General features: G+C 45.9%; 1 protein-coding gene across 3 annotated transcripts in view; it reads left to right on the forward strand.

The window, feature by feature from the left end:
• The window catches only part of HPS3 (HPS3 biogenesis of lysosomal organelles complex 2 subunit 1), a 96,579-nt gene that overhangs the window by 17,693 nt on the left and 56,822 nt on the right, over nt 1–22,064 (forward strand). For all 3 annotated transcript variants that reach the window (XM_077290830.1, XM_077290832.1, XM_077290833.1), the window contains 4 exons: nt 6,729–6,909; nt 13,115–13,200; nt 14,578–14,776; nt 20,069–20,150. In XM_077290830.1, the coding sequence (XP_077146945.1) occupies nt 6,729–6,909; nt 13,115–13,200; nt 14,578–14,776; nt 20,069–20,150 (548 nt within the window). The remainder of the gene's footprint in view (nt 1–6,728; nt 6,910–13,114; nt 13,201–14,577; nt 14,777–20,068; nt 20,151–22,064) is intronic.

A 22,064-nucleotide genomic window follows, 5' to 3' on the forward strand; every position in this document is an offset into this window, starting at 1 on the left:
CTTACACAAAACTCTCACAAAGGTGTGGTGGAACATAAGAAGCCTAGAGGAATATAAGGTCACAGGCTTTGTTCCTCGGGGCCTCAGGGTGCAGATCTTCCCTGCATGGGAAGTGGACTCATCATTTCAGAATTCTTGGGAGGCTGGCTTAATGAAATGCTCCTCCATCCTAATGGATATGTTAATAGCGCATGACCAGGCTCTCCTTATTAGACTCAAGGAGGATATTAAGGATAGAGAGGCTTTACTTGCTACCTTTGAAGCATCTTTAGTTGCTACTTTTAAACAACAACTCAAAAATAATATTGACAAATTTGAAAAAGAAATTATTGAGGGCAAACGACGCAAATTTCATAGGGACAAGATGGACTATACGGGTGGTCGGGCCTATAAATGGGGCCATCCGGGCAATAGAAGAGTTACATCCTCTGAGACAAACACCCATACCAACACGCATACTAGATTGGAAGTTTCCTCTAGTGATTTTTTATCATCAGATCCGAGCGATCTAGAAGGGGCTGCAGGCGGGGCAGACGTAAGGCCAGGAGGAATTACAACCAAAAAACGCACCAGGGGGTTCAAGAACTCGTCCCCATCATACAAACGGGAAACGAGGTTCAATCACAGGAAACGGTAGACTTATTCCCTCAGTCTGCCCTTGAGCATCTGAACCAACACAATGGTCCAGGTAATGTACAAATTATTAATTTGTCTACACATATACTGACTCCTGATGAAAAACAGGTTCTGGAGAAGGGCCTTTCATTTGCTCCAATGAACGTCCTGGATAAGTTTACTCTGGTCAAAGATGTCTATCTTTTCTGCCGCCAATTAACTTTTAAGCTTTTATATCACCATCCTTCCTCACTAGATCTGCTCCCGAATGATGAGCGACAAGTACTCAGAGACCTCATGGACCTCCTTCATGAGAACGAAATGGCACCTATGAGGAAACGGTTTGGTGGAAGACTACCTTCGCAGGCCACCCCCTCTTTCTCCCTCTTTCCGGCGGTCCAGATTTTCTTTAACCAAACTTGCAGAGAGATCCAGGCCCTGCATATGGACGGTAATCGTAATAATAATCTAAGTCTATCTGAACGCAGAGCTCTTAGGGACTTACAGAACAATAGAGAGTTCCTTGTCCGTGAGGCGGATAAGGGAGGCAATATTGTTCTGTGGACTTATTCCCTCTATTTACAGGAGGTTGGACGACAATTTGGTGATTCCACTTGCTACTCCCGTCTTCCAGCAGACCCTACCGGTTTTTTTAAAGGAAAATTGGACCAACTTATTGGACAAGCAGCTGGCCGGGGCATATTGAACAAAAAAGAGGTGGACTTTTTGACAACGGACTTTCCTGTTGTGCCGACCTTCTACCTTCTTCCGAAGGTGCACAAGTCATTGATCAATCCTCCAGGTAGGCCAATAGTGTCTGGCATTAATGGCCTATTTGAGAAGCCATGCACCTATGTAGATTTTTTTCTACAACCATTAGCCATGAAACTTACATCATTCCTTAGGGACTCAACACATCTTATACAACTCCTTCAAGATCTCTGTTTACCACCTGGTACGATCTTAATCACTTTAGATGTTGAGTCCCTTTATACCAACATCAATCATGATGTTGGTCTAAAAGCTACCTCGTTTTTCCTGGATTCAAACACCACGGGGGACAGGGAGCATGACCAATTTCTTCTGGACCTTCTATTCTTTATCCTTGACAAAAACTATTTTGTTTTTGACAGGAGTTTTTACAGGCAAGTAAAGGGGACCGCCATGGGGGCACGATGTGCACCCTCCTATGCGAATTTATTTTTAGGATGGTGGGAGGAGCTAGTAGTGTACAAACACGAAGCATTTGGAAAATGTTGTCCCAAATGGCTTCGTTATATTGACGACATTTTGATGTTTTGGACAGGCACCGAAGATGATTGTAACCGGTTCATTGCTGATCTTAATGAGAATCCCTTCAATATCAGGCTCACATCACATGTTTCATCTACTTCGGTGGAATTTCTGGATCTTAAAGTAAGCCTGGTAGATTCAAATGTTGTCACTACTCTTTATCGCAAACCGACAGCGACGAATAGTTTGTTACACTATTCAAGCTTCCACCCTAGGCACCTCAAGAATGGGATTCCAACTGGCCAGTTTCTGCGCCTGAAGAGAAATTGCAGTCTGACCTTAGACTTCCAGGATGAAGCAAAACTACTAACGGATCGTTTCAGATATCGGGGTTACCCTAAGAAGATCATCTCCTCTGCATATCAGAGAGCCCGGAATAGCTCACGCTCAGACCTGCTTCAAAGACAAACACGTGAGTTGGATATGCCACTTGGCATTGTGACCACTTTTAATAATCAGTGGCAAGATATCTACAAGATCTTGGGCCGTAGCTGGGGTACTTTGTTGAGCGAATCCAGGCTGACACCATTTATTTCACCTACCCCTAAGCTAATAGCCCGTAGGGCAAAGAACCTGAAAGATATGCTCTGTCACAGTCACTTCACACGGCCTGTGGTTAGAACTAATAGGGGGTCTAGGATTTTTGGTACATTTCCATGTGGGGGCTGCAATATCTGCCAATACATGGTGGCGCAAGATGGTCTTTCACTCACCATTTCTCCTTTTCAGATCATTCCAAACAAAGCCTATTTTAATTGTAAGACGCGTTCTCTCGTCTATGCCTTGGTTTGTGATTGCCCGAAAGTTTATGTGGGACAGACCACACAAGAATTGCGTAGAAGAACACAGCAACATCTATCAAATATTTCCACGGCATCCAGGGACCGCGATAAGGGCAAGAGCATTTCATCTGTTGCTGCGCATTTCTTGGACTTTCATAATGGACGGATTAGGGGACTAAAGGTCATGGGACTTGAGGCAATCCCGCATAATATCCGAGGTGGTGACGCCGCCCGAAAACTGTTAAGATGTGAATCAAAATGGATTCATAATCTAAATACCCTGACCCCGCATGGACTGAATGAGGAACTGCTTTTTACTGGATACTACAAACAACTTTAAAAATATTCAGCTGTGAGATCACAGATGTGCATTATTTCATTGTAACTTTTCTTCCCCTTCTTAGGTCCTGAATATTACAACATCTTCTATAAAAATATTTAAATATATATATAATAACTTAATTTAAATTTTTTTTTTTTTTTTTTGCGGATGAACTAGTTTCTATCCGTTAAAAAACCATGGTTTTTAAAACAAATTTTTATTTTTTATATATGAGCTCCATCTAATATCTATATATATATATATATATATATATATATATATATATATATATATATATATATATATATATATATATATATATATATATATATATAAAACTCTTTTTGTTACATCTATTATTATGTCAGGATTTGGCAGCCATCAGACTTGTACAGACATAGTATTTCTCAATCTTTAGCACTATGTCTTTATATGTTTATATATGAATATGTATGTAGCATCAAGTTTTTCTTTTCTCGTTTTTTCTTTTCAGTTATTTTGCTATGTCATGACTTATCTAGAGACCTAAGCGAGGACTTTTGACCATTTATGTGCTTTTGTTTTTGTCTTTTATGTTGACATTTTTCCATCATCTAGTAAACATTCCTTTCTTTGAGATTCTTTATCTCATTCTTTCAGGCTGTTTGTATGTCTGCCCGTTTTAAGATTAATTCCTCATTCAAAAATTCGTGTAATTTACATCCTTCTAGCATTTATTTGGGATGCCTCCCCCTCTATCCTTCTGCCCCTCCATTTACCATACACCGTCCTTTTATTTGAGGTGGCTACCTTGGCTCCTTTCTTCCTGTATTTCCCACCTCCCTGCCCCTCGGTTGTCCGCTCCTGGCCCTCTGCGCGTGCGCCCTTTTGCGCGCGTGTACGGGGCCCGGGGCGGGCAACTTGGGACAGGGTACTATTACCTTAGGTGCCTTACCACGCATGCGCCCATTCTACGGCGCCTGTCCTTATATCTCCCGTCCCTCCATGCCCGCCTGGTGTATATGGCGCGTGCGCACTCCAGCGCATGCGCACTTGCGCCCCGGCACATGATCTATTATCAGCACTTTATCTCTACTGCGCAGCCGCCGGCGTTTGTGGGCCACATCCGGTCCTGATCGTATGTGCACAGGCTTAATCTAAAGCCCGGACACCTCCGGTTCCCAGCTGACCCTACTCTGACAATTATTCTACAGGTATTTAACCACAGTCTAGGGACACTTCTGCCATCGCCCCTGAGGAAGCCAGTTCGCTGGCGACACGCGTTGGGCATCCTTGCCCGGTGCCACCTGCCCTTTTCTTTCCCCCCCTGTTCTATTGCCTTGATATGCTCTAGTGGGAGGCCACCTGCGAGGCCTGGCATTTTCTATCAGGTAGTATGGTACATCCTTGGATTTGACTGCTTGGTAACTATGGGGGAACTCTCTATTTGACTCTGCAGGTACTTTGTAGGGTGGCATTGTGGCTTGACCTTATTACAGGTCTAGTTTTCATGACTTGCTTTGTTATGCAATATTTTAAGTGTTTTTAACAATTATGCTGTAGTGTATCTAATGATTGTGGTTTAATAAAAGTGTTATATTTTTTTGGTAAATTATCCTGGTGATCCCTTTTTGTTTGCAAACTACCCTTTTCTTTGTTTTTCCTCTGTTCTAGACACGTCCCAGAGCCAGAGCTACAGGTGCTTCTCACTAAATTAGAATATGATCAAAAGTTAATTTATTTCAGTTCTTCAATACAAAAAGTGAAACTCGTATATTATATAGAGTCATTACTGAGTGATCTATTTCAAGTGTTTATTTCTGTTAATGTTGATGATTATGGCTTACAGCCAATGAAAACCCAAAATTCATTATCTCAGTAAATTAGAATACTTTTATAACACCAGCTTGAAAATTGATTATAAAATCCGAAATGTTGGCCTACTGAAACGTATGTCCAGTAAATGCACTCAATACTTGGTCGGGGCTCCTTTTACATCAGTTACTGCATCAGTGCTTCTTTAGGAATGGCCTTTTGTGGCTTACCCTCCTTGTGGAGTATGTCATTGACTGCCCTCCGGACATCTGTCAAGTCAGCAGTCTTCCTCATGATTGTGGAGCCTACTGAAACAGACTAAAGGGACCTTTTTAAACGCTTAGGAAGCATTTGCAGGTGTTTTAAGTTAATAATTCTAATTTACTGAGATAATAACTGTTGAGTATTCATTGGCTGTAAGCCATAATCATCAAAATTAACATAAATAAACACTTGAAATACATCACTGTTTGTGTAATGACTCTATATAATGAGTTTCACTTTTTGTGTTGAAGAGCTGAAATAAATTATCCTTTTGATATTTTAATTTAGTGAGCAGCACTTGTATGTTGGCATGATACCCGCTGAGAGACTGCACTGCACATGGTTGACCATGAATTGGAATTACTGTATGATGGTTCCCTGACAACTGGAGGTTAAATGGAGAGAAGTGTCATTCAGGGGTGATATGTGCAAAACAGGCAGATGTAAAATAGGGATGTATTGGCATACATAAATGTGGACATTATTAAGACTACATTGCGATTTTGTGAATGACACTTTAAGGTTTGTTGTGAGATGTAAGGATATCTCCTACTACTTTTCTTCATGTCCCTGCCGGCTCTCTTGATGTGTCTTAAAAAAATAAATCCTCGACCACCCTGTGCTTAAGCTGGTCATATTTATCAGATGACTATCGTCAGAAAGCTTGCACTTCCGTTAGCTATTCCACCCGATCTCTCGCCTCCACACACAGGCATGCTCGGTTCTGAATGGGGACAGGGAAGAGCAGCTGCCAGACACCTCTCGTGTGGCTAAGGCTGCATGCACACTTCTGTGACACCGCCTAGCGCTGCCTGTCTAGACTCATTACTGACCCAGAGTTTCATTAATATCCTAAATGCAGCAGTTTTTAAAACCAGGTTTGTGTGCCCAGTCCATGAGACTTGGAGCACATCCTATTCTCATCTGTTTTGCCATTAAGTCTGCGGGGAACCATGTAAAATAGATGAAACACTGATCGGCAAACTTTGTACTTCAGTTACATCTGAGCTTCTCTTTTTAACTAATACATTAAGGGGTAATAGAAAAAAATTGTAAAAAAAGAAAAAGTTTAGAAAGTCTACCTGGTTCAGTAAAAGAAAAAATGTGATCACATCTGAAAAAACCAAGCCCGTCCTTTTCTCAGCGGTAACATTCACGACTGTGCATGTAGCCTTAGTCATGATTATGGGATACTGGGGCGCTTTGTCAGGTTCATGCCTACAGTGTCATAGGAAAACGTGAACCCCCTGAGATTGTATTACGTGGGCCGATGGGCACAGTGAGTGAGCCCCTGTCTTCTGTAAGTCGCCTTAGATCCCATGATCACTATGTCCGCGGCATCTAAGGGAGTAAACTATTTAACCTATCGGTGTCCATCTCTAATGGTTGCCGTTCAGTGCCTGATGCCCAAGACTGTTAACAACAGCTTGATCATTGATATCCAATGCTTAGTGTTGTGATCTCCTGAAAAAGCACTATAGAATGGTTGTGTTACATAACAAGGCTATTGACCAGCCATTGCTTTTGCGTTCCTCCACATATGGTCACAATATTGAATACACTCAGCAATAGTAGCAAACAACCCAAAAGTACACAATCCGTTGCAATTTTGAGTAATGTCATCTAACAGGCACTTGCTATCTACTTCCTTTTCCCAGGTGGTAAGACTAGTCTGGTTGTGACCGCGTCCCACCCGTTGGAGTGCGAGGACTTTGTCGTGTGTCAAAGGCCTGTGGAACTTATTGGAGAAGACTGTGAATCTTGTAACATAGTGGTGACACCAGAGTCAACAGGCCTAGATGCCCCCAGTCATTGCCGTGTGAAGTATATGCTGTACAGGTAATAGAATGAATAGAGGGATTTTTGGTTCTTACCGTAAAATCTCTTTCTTGGAGCCTTCATTGGGGGACACAGGTAACCATGGGTGTATGCTGCTGTCACTAGGAGGCTGACACTATGCAAATAAAGAAGTAACTACTCCCCGGCAGTATACACCCTCCGACAGGCACCAGGCAACTCAGTTGGTGCAAAAGCAGTAGTAGGAACAGGTAATATAAAACTCAACCTATGTACCAACCCACAACAACGGCACGTTAGCCAACACGGTACAACTTCAAGGGAGGGTGCTGTGTCCCCCAATGAAGGCTCCAAGAAGAGATTTTACGGTAAGAACCAAAAATCCCTCTTTCTTTCTCGCTTCATTGGGGGACACAGGTAACCATGGGACGTCCAAAAGCAGTCCCTAGGGCGGGTATTCTGCAGAAAAAGAGGAGTCAGGTTGGCCGGTGAGAAACCGCCGCCTGCAGTATCCTCCTACCCAGGCTCGCGTCCCCGTAGAATTTGACAAAGGTGTGCATGGAAGACCACGTAGCGGCCTTGCAAACCTGCGAGGCCGAAGCTTGGTGACGAACTGCCCAGGAAGCTCCCACTGCCCGGGTAGAGTGAGCCTTCACCCCCGAAGGAGGCTGTTTGTCTTGGACGCGGTATGCCTCCAAAACCGCTGAACGGATCCAACGAGCAATCGTGGACTTGGAGGCAGGAAGACCCTTTCGACGCCCATCCGAGACGACGAACAGAGGATCGGCCTGACGAAAAGAGGCAGTTCTGGCGATGTAAATCCGGATAGCCCTGACCACATCCAGCTTGTGAAGGGATTTCTCCAATGGATGAACCGGGGAAGGGCAAAAGGACGGGAGGACAATGTCCTCGTTGATATGAAAAGATGAGACAACTTTCGGTAAGAAGGAAGGAACCGGACGAAGAACCACCTTGTCTTGATGCAGGACCAGAAAGGGAGAACGACAGGATAAAGCCGCCAGCTCTGAAACCCTTCTAATGGAGGTGATGGCGATCAAAAAGGCTACCTTCCAGGATAGAAGCGAGAAGGAAACATCCTGAAGCGGTTCAAAGGGCGGCCGCTGCAGGGCAGCTAAGACGAGGTTGAGATCCCAAGGCTCAACAGGAGACCGGTAAGGGGGAGCTATATGAGCGACCCCCTGGATGAAGGTCCTCACCTGAGGCAGGGAAGCCAGGTCTCTTTGAAAAAGAATTGATAGAGCGGAGATCTGACCCTTCAAGGTGCTAAGGGAAAGACCCGAATCTAGGCCCGTTTGAAGAAAGCTGAGAAGGGAAGGAAGGGAAAAGGTCATAGGAAACAGATTGTTATCCTGACACCACCGGAAAAAGACCTTCCAACATCTGTGGTAGACACGCGATGAGGCCGGTTTCCTCGCTCTTATCATAGTCTGGATGACGCTATGAGAAAAACCCGCGTTCTTCAGGACCGCGGCCTCAACGGCCATACCGTTAAATTCAGCGACCGAGAATTCGGGTGGGAGAGAGGCCCCTGTGAAAGAAGGTCCGGAAGATCCGGAAGTCTCCACGGAACATCCGATAACATGTTTATCAGCTCTGCGTACCAGGCTCTGCGAGGCCAATCTGGAGCTACCAAGAGTACGGGGACCCCTTCCGACTTGATCTTCTTTACGACCCTTGGGATCAGAGGGAGAGGCGGGAACAGATAGGGCATCCGGAACTGGGCCCAAGAGATCACGAGAGCGTCGCATCCGACGGCCATCGGGTCCCGAGACCTGGCGACGTACTGGGGAACTTTGTGGTTTGCCCGGGAGGCCATCAGGTCGACGTCCGGAACGCCCCACCGCTGGCAAATCTGGCTGAAGATTGCTGGAAGAAGAGACCACTCGCCCGCCACGATGCCCTGGCGACTTAGAAAGTCGGCCTCCCAATTGTCCACTCCTGGGATGTGGACGGCTGACAGAGAGGGAACATGACCCTCCGCCCAGCGGAAAATTTTTGCTACTTCCGCCATGACTTGACTGCTGCGAGTCCCCCCTTGGTGATTTATGTATGCCACGGCCGTGGCGTTGTCCGACTGAATGCGGACCGGCTTTCCCGAAAGGAGAGACTCCCAGCGGATGAGGGCTAGGAAGATGGCTCTGATTTCCAAGAGGTTGATCGAGAGGCACGCCTCTTGAGCAGTCCAGCGGCCCTGGGCTGTGAGGTGGAGAAAGACCGCTCCCCAACCTTGGAGACTGGCGTCGGTGGTAATCACCTGCCAGTGGGGGGGTAAAAATGACCTCCCGCGCAGAATGGAGGTGGACAGCGTCCACCAAGAGAGAGACTGTCTCGCCCTGGGGGAGAGGCGAAACGGACGGTCCAGGGAAAGCGGGTTCCTGTCCCAGGCAGACAGAAGAGCCAGCTGGAGGGGACGAGAGTGGAACTGAGCATAGGGGACCGCTTCCATAGAAGCGACCATTCTCCCCAGAACTCTCATGGCTAGACGAAGGGACAGAGGACTCGGACCCTTTAGCGATCTGACACCCCGACGAAGAGAAAGAAACTTCTCCTTGGGAAGGAAGACCTGAGCCCGAAAGGTATCGAATTCCATGCCTAGGAACTCCAGCCGTTGGGTTGGAATCAAGGAAAATTTCTGGTAGTTGATCAACCAGCCTAGGCGAACTAAGGTGTCCAGAGTAAGATGGAGGCTCTGGCTGCAATCCCCCTGGGATGAGCCCTTGATCAATAGGTCGTCGAGGTATGGGATTACCAGAATCCCTTTTGAACGCAGGATGGCCATGACAGCTGCCATGACCTTCGTAAAGACCCTGGGAGCAGATGCCAGCCCGAAGGGGAGGGCAGTGAACTGGTAATGATGCTCCCTGATCGCGAATCGGAGGAACCTCTGATGCTGCACGCAAATAGGAATGTGAAGGTACGCATCCCGAATGTCCACTGAGCACAGAAACTCTCCCGGCTCCATGGACGCGATCACCGAGCGCAGAGATTCCATTTTGAAGTGTTGAATCCGAAGGTGGCGGTTCAATCGTTTGAGATCCAGAATCGGACGGAGAGAGCCGTCCTTTTTTGGAACCACGAACAGGTTTGAATAAAACCCGGAAAACCGCTGACGAAAAGGCACCGGCACTACGACTCCCGAGGCGAGGAGCGAATCGACGGCTTGGAGAAGCCCTGGGAGATGAGAGGGCTTTTTGGGAGGACGAGAGAGCATGAAACGTCTTCCTGGGGGCGAAGAAAACTCTATTTTGTAGCCTGACGTGACGATCTCCCTGACCCAGGCGTCGTCGACTACTGAAAGCCAAACCTCTGAGAATAGAAGAAGGCGGCCTCCCACCCTGGAAAGAGTTCCAGGTGGGGGCGACCCGTCATTTATTAGAAAACCTGCGGCCCCGAGATCCCGATGGTTTTGCGGGGTGGCTCTTGGCTCTCCAGCGTGGCGGAGGCCTGAAAGAAGGTTTTCTTCGGTCCCCTTGTGAGGAGGAACGGTCCTGGACGGGGTTTCCTGAAGAGGCAAAAGACCGAAAGGGACGAAAGGACTGGGGACCCCTCCTGTTGAAGGGACGTTTCGGCTTGGACTGGGGTAAGGAGGTACTCTTACCGCCAGTAGCGTCCGAGATCATTTGATCTAGCTGCGAGCCGAAGAGTCTGGAGCCCTGGAAGGGCAGACCCGTGAGCGATTTCTTAGATGCGGGGTCAGCGTTCCACGCCTTTAACCAAAGAATCCGGCGAATGGCGACAATGTTGCCATTAGCCCTGGTAGAGCAGGCCGCTGCATCAAGGGAGGCATTCATCAGGTATTTTCCTGCCAGTGAATTCTGATCCGCTAATTCAGACAGTTCTTCAGCAGGAGCAGAGGCCGAAATGCCCCTGCGCATGGTCTTGGCCCAGGCTGAAACAGCCTTGGCTACCCATGACGAGGCGAAACTAGGGCAAAGGGAGGCTCCGGAGGCCTCAAATGCTGATTTTGCTAGCGTCTCGATTTGTCTGTCCGAGGGGTCCTTAAGGGAAGCCGCGTCCGGAATAGACAGAACTGTCTGTGAGGATAGCCTGGACACAGGCGGGTCGACCTTAGGAGACTCGGACCACTTGGAGACCAGGTCGGAGTGAAAAGGGTATAACACATCAAGCAGTTTCCTGCCTGGGAAACGCTTGCCAGGGTTTTCCCAGTGAGTGGCGGTAGTGTTGTCAAACTCCTTGTGATTAGGGAAAACCCTAGAGGGACGTTTAATCCGTTTAAAAGCAACGGAGACGTCCTGAGAGCTTGCCTCATCCTCCTTAAGATCAAGCGTCTGAATGATAGCTGAGATAAGGCTATCAACCATGTCTTGTGTTCCGGAAGTCTGATCTGCATCCGAGTCAGATTCCGACTGAGAGGTGACATCAGACCCGAGGTCCGCCTGTGAGGAAGGGGAACGGGCAGATAGGGGAATCCCGATGTGGTCCGGTGAACTGGAGAAGGATCTAGATAAAGTCCGTTTTCTGTCTCTTTTGTCCGGTCTGCCTCTGTGAGAGTCTAGGACAGGTGCGGGCGAATCGCCGTGAGAGGCGTTCGTGGCACTGGTGGCATTAGAGAGAAGCGGGATGCGTTCAAGTGCCTGGACCAGGGACTGAGAAACCTTAGTCAGGTCGGACACAGATTGAGACATAGCAACAGCCCACTCCGGGGGAGGGGGGGTGCACTCGTCCCGGGACCCTGAAGCTTCCAGGGGAGCTGACATGGTGGGAGGAACGCAGGACGGGCAGAAAGGAGATGGCTGACCTGAAACCCACTTTTTCTTACAGTGAGCGCAGGCGTAATGGATGGCCGTAGGGGCAAAGGCCGGGGTGGGGTCGGACATAGGTGGATATTACCTTGTCCCCAGAGAATACTGCCAGGTGGAGTAGGAGGTAGCGCTGAGCCTGGTGAAAGACAGCGGTAACCGCAGGTGCCTGTGTTCCCCCGAGAAATCCTGTGTCCCACGCGATGAGCAGACGCTGACAGGGAGCAGGAAGCAGGAGAAAAGAGCGCGGAGAAAGTGCGACGCTGTGGGCGTGCACAGGACCGAAGGGGGGAAAGAAAGGAACGCCCCCTGTAAAACTGAAAGCAATCCGGCCGCTATACCGTCGACCGCCACAAGAGGGCGCTCAAGCGGCAAGAAAGGGAAAAGCAGGGAGACGCTGCACATCCCGGCCGCACTAATTCCGGCCACCACCAGAGGGCGCTCAAGCGCTAAGAAAGGGAAAATGAGGCAGAGAGAAATGGCGGGCGAACGAGCCTGCAAGTTTGAATAAGGAGGGAAAAGATGCCAGCCTTCCTGCTCCCATTCCTACGTGGTCTCAACGCCCGAATATGCAGCCCACTTCCCTGTCAGATGCTCCCCTATGGTAAGAGGAGATCGCTGCTGGGCAGGGTATTGGTGGGGATGGGGGGTTTGTTGATTGAAGATTCCCTACCTGCAGATGAGGAATCATCAGGATCCCTGGTAGATAGAGGGTCCTGGAAGTAGTCCTCCTTCCCGCGCCACGACTCTCCGGCGCAGAAGACGGCGTCGACCCCTGAACAGGGGGAGAGGGTCACTGGATGTGACCGCCGTCTTCCTCTCAGCCCGCTCCGAGGAGAGGGATGAGGAGGGGAAACGGGCAGGACTGGCCACCGAAGAAAGGGTCACCCTGAACACCCAAATGGGTGACAGGGGACAAAGTCCTGCCCAGCGGGTCCGAGAGGGTGCGATGTGGGTGATACCACACTGCTCTCTCGGTCGCTCAAAGTGGGGAAGACAGGGTGAGAAAACTGCACCCTGTTACCCTGAAGAAAGAGTCTGAAAAAGAAAGGGGAAATGATTAAAAACACACAACAAATCCCTGTAAAAGAAATGCGGATCTGGTGTTAGATCCAGGTCCGCCTCCTACAGACACTAAGCAAAAACGGAGTTGCCTGGTGCCTGTCGGAGGGTGTATACTGCCGGGGAGGAGTTACTTCTTTATTTGCATAGTGTCAGTCTCCTAGTGACAGCAGCATACACCCCATGGTTACCTGTGTCCCCCAATGAAGCGAGAAAGAAATCTGATTGTCCGCAGCCGAGTTTCACTAAATAACCTGTCTGTTTTTGTAGTTTTTACTGTATATAATGTACCGTACTCTTACCTTTGTAAAGAGTAAATCTGTGATTGTGGCCCAGCGGATAGTTTGAGGGTACATGTACAGTATGTGTGTATATTTCTAATCTTGTGCTTTGTCGTTATTTAGGAGGTTTGCACCAGACTTTGCCGATGGCTTCAGTGTGGAAAGCACAAGATTGCATTCCCTACAGCTGCTACCTATGTATAGGACAGGTATAAAATACTCTGCTGGAAAATGTGATATCCCAAATGTTTATTACATTCAGGGATTTTAGGCTTTTAAAACATCAATGACCAAAGCCTGGAACTAAAGTAGGGTACTTTGTGCCTGCCACCACTGCCCGTACATACTACCAGCTAATCCATCCTCTTAGACCATTGTTCACTGTTGTATCATCCTAACTCACTAACGTGCGGATGATCTGCAGTACTGGAGACCGTTTCAGAAGAGTGCTACATTTTCTTTTTTTGTCCTAATCAAGGACAACCTCAACCATTTTAACACCATGCCTTTTTTATATAATGTGTTATTTTATATAGTCTTATCTTCATAGTGACCAGAAGTGGTTTTTCTGATACACCGCTCCAAATCCTCTGTAATGTAGTTAAATGATAGCCCTCTGGCTAGGACTGGAATTTTGTTTCCCTTTTACAGTGTGTTATATGGTAAAATGAATTGTATCCTTCAAAATTACAACTCGTCCCATAAAAAATAAGTCCTCATACGTCTATTTTGACAGAAAAAAGTATCACTCTTGGAAGTAGGGGAGGGATAGAACGTAAACATATATAATATATATCTATATCCGTCATGAAGGGGTTAAATATCACATTCTCTGCATAGATCATGAAAATAGTAATTTGCAATTTTCATGCAGTGAAGACATATCTTTTTCTTCCATAGTATGGTATCATCTGATTATTTTTTTTTTTTAACTGCTTCAGGACTGCCCATAGACTGAGAGCATCTAAAAGAAAGCAGGGATCCAGCTGTCAGAGACCCATAGAGAAGGCACAATTGGTTCCTTATTGTCTGTGTGCTCTTTAGCGCTGCATGCAAGTTTCCTATCCTGCACGGAGTATGCAGTATTAGACCGGGCCCATGACGCTTCCTCCATGCGCAGTGTGACTGTATAGACAAGAAACAGGAGCTGCTTGGAGAGGAGGACAGGAGACCCAGACAGCTCTGATGTGCAGGGCCTGCAGGTTGCATTTCCCCTGTAACTGGGGCTAATATACCAACCAAAGTTCCAAGGGAAATAAGATAAAAATAAAGACGTTTCAATATTAAAAATTTTTTTAAACAGGTAAAAAAATAAATATATACGGTAAATAAAAATATAAAAGATGTGAATCCAAGTTGTTGTTACCAACCCTGCTAAGTTGGGTACATTTTCGTGGTCCTCTGTGGTAATAAAAAAAAGAAAAAACCTATTTCATGAGCTATGTGAGTTTTGTTAGTGGCCTTTTGGTTATGTTCTATAATTAATACCCGGGCAGCCCTGTAGTTAGATTTGATCTCTAGTGATTTCTGAATGGCACAGTTCCTCCGTTTTGACAATAATTTGAGTTTTCCCTTTTTCCTCCTAGAAAATCGTGTTCTTCCGAATGAATCCAAAAGTGCAGTTTCTTGGAAGGAGGTTTCGAGCCTTTTTTGCTTCTTCTCCATGCCACACACTGGCTACCTGTACACCCTCGTCAGTGCTGTAGAGCTGATATCGGTCTACCAGTATCCGGAGAGGTCCCAGCAGGCGGTGCTCACTCCCCAGTTCCTACACGTCATCACAAGGTATTCCTTTTATTAAAATCTTTCTGTTGTTTTCCATAGAGCACTATAGTAATAGTTCTAATAAGAACACCTATACAGTTGTACTCATTGTTTAAAAAGACCTGATATCCAGGGAAAGAAAGGTCATGTATGTTGAATTTTGGTATGCCTGATTCTTTGTTCTCCGGGAAGATGAGTTTTTCAGCAGCGTAATTTCCCTCTCCCTACAAAATACCTGCATGGCTGGCCTAGCAAAGTTAACAGCTATCTAAGGTGTATAAAGTTTAACCCCTTTCTGACATCTGACGTACTATCCTGTCGAGGTGGGGTGGGCCCGTATGACCACCGACGGGATAGTACGTCATACGCGATCGGCCGCGCTCACGGGGGGAGCGCGGCCGATCGCGGCCGGGTGTCAGCTGCATATCGCAGCTGACATCCGGCACTATGTGCCTGGAGCAGTCACGGACCGCCCCCGGCACATTAACCCCCGGCACACCGCGATCAAACATGATCGCGGTGTACCGGCGGTATAGGGAAGCATCGCGCAGGGAGGGGGCTCCCTGCGGGCTTCCCTGAGACCCCCGCAGCAACGCGATGTGATTGCGTTGCTCCGAGGGTCTCCTACCTCCCTCCTCGCCGCAGGTCCCGGATCCAAGATGGCCGCGGCATCCGGGTCCTGCAGGGAGGGAGGTGGCTTACCGAGTGCCTGCTCAGAGCAGGCGCTGGTAAGCCTGCAGCCCTGCACAGCAGATCGCCGATCTGACAGAGTGCTGTGCACACTGTCAGATCACCGATCTGTAATGTCCCCCCCGGGACACAGTAAAAAAGTTTAAAAAAAAAATTTCCACATGTGTAAAAAAATAAATAAAAAATAAATTCCTAAATAAAGAAAAAAATATATATATTATTCCCATAAATACATTTCTTTATCTAAATAAAAAAAAAACAATAAAAGTACACACATTTAGTATCGCCGCGTCCGTAACGACCCAAACTATAAAACTGCTAGTTAACCCCTTCAGTAAACACCGTGAGAAAAAAAAAAAAACGAGGCAAAAAACAACGCTTTATTACCATACTGCCGAACAAAAAGTGGAATAACACGCGATCAAAAAGACAGATATAAATAACCATGGTACCGCTGAAAACGTCATCTTGTCCCGCAAAAAACGAGCCGCCATACAGCATCATCAGCAAAAAAATAAAAAAGTTATAGTCCTGAGAATAAAGCGATACCAAAATAATTATTTTTTCTATAAAATAGCTTTTATCGTATAAAAGCGCCAAAACATAAAAAAATTATATAAATGAGGTATCGCTGTAATCGTACTGACCCGAAGAATAAAACTGCTTTATCAATTTTACCAAACGCAAAACGGTATAAACCCCTCCCCCAAAAGAAATTCATGAATAGCTGGTTTTTGATCATTCTGCCTCACAAAAAATCGGAATAAAAAGCGATCAAAAAATGTCATGTGCCCGAAAATGTTACCAATAAAAACGTCAACTCATCCCGCAAAAATCAAGACCTCACATGACTCTGTGGACTCAAATATGGAAAAATTATAGCTCTCAAAATGTGGTAAGGCAAAAAATATTTTTTTGCAATAAAAAGCGTCTTTCAGTGTGTGACGGCTGCCAATCATAAAAATCCGCTAAATAACCCGCTATAAAAGTAAATCAAACCCCCCTTCATCACCCCCTTAGTTAGGGAAAAATAAAAAAATAAAAAAAATGTATTTATTTCCATTTTCCCATTAGGGTTAGGGTTAGGGCTAGGGTTAGGGCTAGGGTTAGGGCTAGGGTTAGGGCTAGGGTTATTGCTAGGGTTATTGCTAGGGTTAGGATTAGGGCTAGGGTTAGGGCTACGGTTATTGCTAGGGTTAGGGCTAGGGTTATTGCTAGGGTTGGGGCTAGGGTTAAGGCTACAGTTAGGGTTGGGGCTAAAGTTAGGGTTAGGGTTTGGATTACATTTACGGTTGGGAATAGGGTTGGGATTAGGGTTAGGGGTGTGTCAGGGTTAGGGGTGTGGTTAGGGTTACCGTTGGGATTAGGGTAAGGGGTGTGTTTGGATTAGGGTTTCAGTTATAATTGGGGGGTTTCCACTGTTTAGGCACATCAGGGGCTCTCCAAACGGGACATGGCATCCGATCTCAATTCCAGACAATTCTGCGTTGAAAAAGGAAAACAGTGCTCCTTCCCTTCAGAGCTCTCCCGTGTACCCAAACAGGGGTTTACCCCAACATATGGGGTATCGGCGTACTCAGGACAAATTGGACAACAACTTTTGGGGTCCAATTTATTATGTTACCCTTGTAAAAATACAAAGCTGGGGGCTAAAAAAATCATTTCTGTGAAAAAAAAGAGGAATTTTTATTTTCACGGCTCTGCGTTATAAACTGTAGTGAAACACTTGGGGGTTCAAAGCTCTCAAAACACATCTAGATAAGTTCCTTAGGGGGTCTAGTTTCCAAAATGGAATGTTTAGGCACATCAGGGGCTCTCCAAACGCAACATGGCGTCCCATCTTAATTCCAGTCAATTTTGCATTGAAAAGTAAAATAGCGCTCCTTCCCTTCCGAGCTCTGTTATGCGCCTAAACAGTGGTTTACCCCCACATATGGGGTATCGTCGTACTCAGGACAAATTGCACAACAACTTTTGTGGTCTAATTTCTTCTCTTACCCTTGGGAAAATAAAAAAATGGGGGCGAAAAGATAATTTTTGTGAAAAAATATGATTTTTTATTTTTACGGCTCTGCATTATAAACTTCTGTGAAGTACTTGTTGGGTCAAAGTGCTCACCACACATCTAGATAAGTTCCTTAGGGGGTCTACTTTCCAAAATGGTGTCACTTGTGGGGGGTTTCAATGTTTAGGCACATCAGGGGCTCTCCAAACGCAACATGGCGTCCCATGTCAATTCCAGTCAATTTTGCATTGAAAAGTCAAATGGCGCTCCTTTCCTTCCGAGCTCTGCCATGCGCCCAAACAGTGGTTTACCCCCACATATGGGGTATCGGCGTACTCAGGACAAATTGTACAACAACTTTTGGGGTCCATTTTCTCCTGTTACCCTTGGTAAAATAAAACAAATTGGAGCTGAAATAAATTTTGTGTGAAAAAAAGTTAGATGTTCATTTTTATTTAAACATTCCAAAAATGAAACACTTGAAGGGTTAATTTCTTGAATGTGGTTTTGAGCACCTTGAGGGGTGCAGTTTTTAGAATGGTGTCACACTTGGGTATTTTCTGTCATATAGGCCCCTCAAAATGACTTCAAATGAGATGTGGTCCCTAAAAAAAATGGTGTTGTAAAAATGAGAAATTTCTGGTCAACTTTTAACCCTTATAACTCCCTAACAAAAAAAAATTTGGTTCCAAAATTGTGCTGATGTAAAGTAGACATGTGGGAAATGTTACTTATTAAGTATTTTGCGTGACATATGTCTGTGATTTAAGGGCATAAAAATTCAGAGTTGGAAAATTGCAAAATTTTCAAAATTTTCGCCAAATATCCGTTTTTTTCACAAATAAACGCAAGTTATATCGAATAAATTTTACCACTATCATGAAGTACAATATGTCACGAGAAAACAGTGTCAGAATCGCCAAGATCCGTTGAAGCGTTCCAGAGTTATAACCTCATAAATGGACAGTGGTCAGAATTGTAAAAATTGGCCTGGTCATTAACGTGCAAACCACCCTTGGGGGTGAAGGGGTTAAGGGGCTAATCCTATCTCTATGATGGCCATACAGGCAACTTTCCAATTTACTGTTAATTATTATTTACCGCTTATGGCCTAGGTCACCGGCCACCGCTGCAGTCTAGCAGTGGTGGCTGAACACGCACTGTGCGCTTTTTTTTTTGAGCTTGTAAGCACTGCACTGAAGCTGGTGGTGATGACACACTTGGCTCCGGCCAGTGCCTGTGCCACTGTGCTCCTCTACTGCCGCACAGGCAAAGTTGCCCCATATGAAAACATTGAGATCGTGTAGTTAGGGACCCCCGCAACAATCGTGCCACTGGTCTGAACTGTCAGTGACGCAGGATCACACCAGACCTCCAGCAAGCAGGAAGTGGGGGAAGGCTGGTTAAGATGGTGGGACAAGCCTTATAATCGTTGCCCAATTTTGGGTAAACTTTTCCCTGGTGTTGATTTATTCCAACAATTATCTAATAATAACTTGTCATTATTGAAAATGCTCCTTGTAAGAATAAGAGCAATAACATATGGTTAGCCAGTTTTGGAGAGCAGCCATGATTAGGGTGGTTTATGCTATGTTAGAGGTTACTAAAATAAAACTAAAGAAATGGACTGGGATATAAACTGGTGTGCATGCATCATGTAAGCGCACGTTCACACTAGCCACTGAACATAAAAAAAAAAACAGAAACGTAATAAGTAAATACCCTGCAGTAAATAAATAAAAGATCAGCAATGGTGCATGAAAATTTTAGAGTACTTAGTTAACATAATTTTGATTAAAAAAAATGCAAAAGCCATTCAACCATTTCACGGTGACCCTAATTGGGTTGGTCCTAACTTAAAACTTACCATTTCACATTAAAGAAATTAACTGGGATATAAACTGGTATGCATGCAGCATGCTGTTTTTTTCAGTCTGCTTGCACCATGTGCATATAAAGGTGTGGTCTACCTTTCTTTTGAGCTGTGCATTATTGATGTGGTTTCCCTTGGCTATGTGGTCACTAGTTGGGTTCAGTCCTTCTCAGCCCTAATCCACATGCATGTCACTTGATAAACGATAAGGTTTTTAATATTCGAGTTAGGACCATCCCTATTAGGGTCACCGTGCAGTGGTTGGATGGCTTTTTTTTTTTTTTTAATAAAATTGTTAACCAAGTTCCCTGTGTAATTTCCATGCACTATTGCTGATTATTTACTTAGCATGTTTCTGTCTTTGGTATTTTTTATGTTCGAGGTTACCTACAAAGCCAGAAATAATGAAGACCAGAAGGTGAAGAATCATGAGTTTCACTGAGGGATATGCTTGTAATATCGTGCGTCAGATGTATTAGCATCTTTTTCATATGCAGCGCAATGTACTATCATAAAATGTGAAATGCCTGACAATTAGAGCAAAAACAGTAAAGCTAATTTATCATGCAAAAGCGTTCCTACTTCCAGGGATGTTCTGTGCTTAGGATGTTCTGCAGACGGAGAATCTATTATTCAGCCATTACTTGCACAGTGCAATTACAGCGATCATACGCTGTACCATAAGAATTTGCAGATTGTCTGCAAGAAGTCACTAATAATAGTTTTTCCAATGTTCCCTTTGCAGTAACAATTTGCAGTGTTTCACAGTCAGGTGCAGCGCAGCCGCAGCGCGGGAAGAAGACCCCTATATCGATACAACGATGAAGGTAGGTGGCCACATTGCATCTCACATTTCATGGACTCTGAAGTCATGACCATGACATTTTGCAATGTAATTTAGTGTCCATTTCCTTTAGAGGAGAGTCTGCATAAAAAAGTAAGTAAAGTATCCCTAAGGCCACGTTCACACTATCAGTATTTGGTCAGTATTTGTAAGCCAAAACCAGGAGTGAAACAGAGGAAAAGTATAATAGACACACGTCACCACTTCTGTATTTCTCACCCACTCCTGGTTTTTGCTTACAAATACTGAGGTAAAATGCTGAATGTGTGAACGTGACCTACGGATGCAACTTGCATGCAGTATCTGATGGCCCTTTTTTTTAAAATTTTATTATTATTACAGTAAACTTAAGGGGTAACTGTTCTTTCAAGCAGCTATGTACAGTAATGTATTGTGTGTGCGCAGACGTGATATCCCCATCTCTGGTTATTACGTGACTTGTCCTGCAATCTCAGCAGTTTTCCCCTCTCCACGCTCCTTCTGTAACTTGCCATGCCCTGGTGTCTGGGCTGCAGATTCCTCCCATATACAGAGAGGGAAATGTCGGCTCTTCAGTCACCGCCGACCTCACAGAGACAAGCGGCAGCAGCATGGAGGACATTGTACCGCAGAGCTCAGCTGTTTGTGCACTTGTTATGGAGCTCTGAGCGATGGTGTTCTGCCCGCCTCTGTCTGCTCCTCATCCTCCCCACTCCATAGAGGAGAATGGCCTGTGTTACATGACACTTGTAGTACATCTTCTCTGAGCAAGACTGACTTCAGATATTTTTTCAGTGTGGATGGTGAGAGCAGGAGGAGGAGGCTGATTTCTCTGATAAGATACATTACAAAGTTTCTTACCACCTGTACTATTGATTTATGCAACATTTGTTAAAAGTACAGTTCTGTTTCATTGCGAGCAGTCTACTGTAATTACTGAGACCCTGATTGAGGCGATCTATCCCTTAAGGCCCCGTCTCACTAAGCGATTTACCAACGATCACGACCAGCGATATGACCTGGCCGTGATCGTTGGTAAGTCGCTGTGTGGTCGCTGGGGAGCTGTCACACAGACCGCTCTCTCCAGCGACCAACGATCAGGGGAACGACTTCGGCATCGTTGAAACTGTCTTCAACGATGCCGAAGTCCCCCTGCAGCACCCGGGTAACCAGGGTAAACATCGGGTTACTAAGCGCAGGGCCGCGCTTAGTAACCCGATGTTTACCCTGGTTACCAAAAAAAACAAACACTACATACTCGCCTTTCGGTGTCCAGGTCCCTTGCCGTCTGCTTCCTGCTCTGACTGAGCCGCCGTACTGTGAGAGCAGAGCGCAGCGGTGACGTCACTGCTGTGCTCTCACTTCTCACTGTACGGCCGGGAGTCAGTGAGAGCAGGAAGCAGACGGCAAGGGACCTGGACACCGAAAGGCGAGTATGTAGTGTTTGTTTTTTTTGGTAACCAGGGTAAACATCGGGTTACTAAGCGCGGCCCTGCGCTTAGTAACCCGATGTTTACCCTGGTTACCAGTGAAGACATCGCTGGATCGGTGTCACACACACCGATTCAGCGATGTCAGCGGGGCCTCAACGACCAAAAAAAGGTCCAGGCCATTCTGACACGACCAGCGATCTCGCAGCAGGGGCCTGATCGCTGGTACGTGTCACACATAGCGAGATCGCTATGGAGGTCGCTGTTGCGTCACAAAACTTGTGACTCAGCAGCGATCTCGCTAGCGATCTCGCTATGTGAGACGGGGCCTTTACTGGGCTGCTTGCTGTAGTTTTGATAAAACCATTTTATCAGGAGGAGACTAGTAAACCTGCTGTCATGTAGGCCTCCTTATTCATGAGCGCTATATAACCCCACCTCCACCACTGATTGGCAGCTTTCTGCCTATACACAGTGTACAGGGAAAG

Source organism: Ranitomeya variabilis, chromosome 2 (genome assembly GCF_051348905.1).
Source record: "Ranitomeya variabilis isolate aRanVar5 chromosome 2, aRanVar5.hap1, whole genome shotgun sequence".
Taxonomy (NCBI): Eukaryota; Metazoa; Chordata; class Amphibia; order Anura; family Dendrobatidae; genus Ranitomeya; species Ranitomeya variabilis.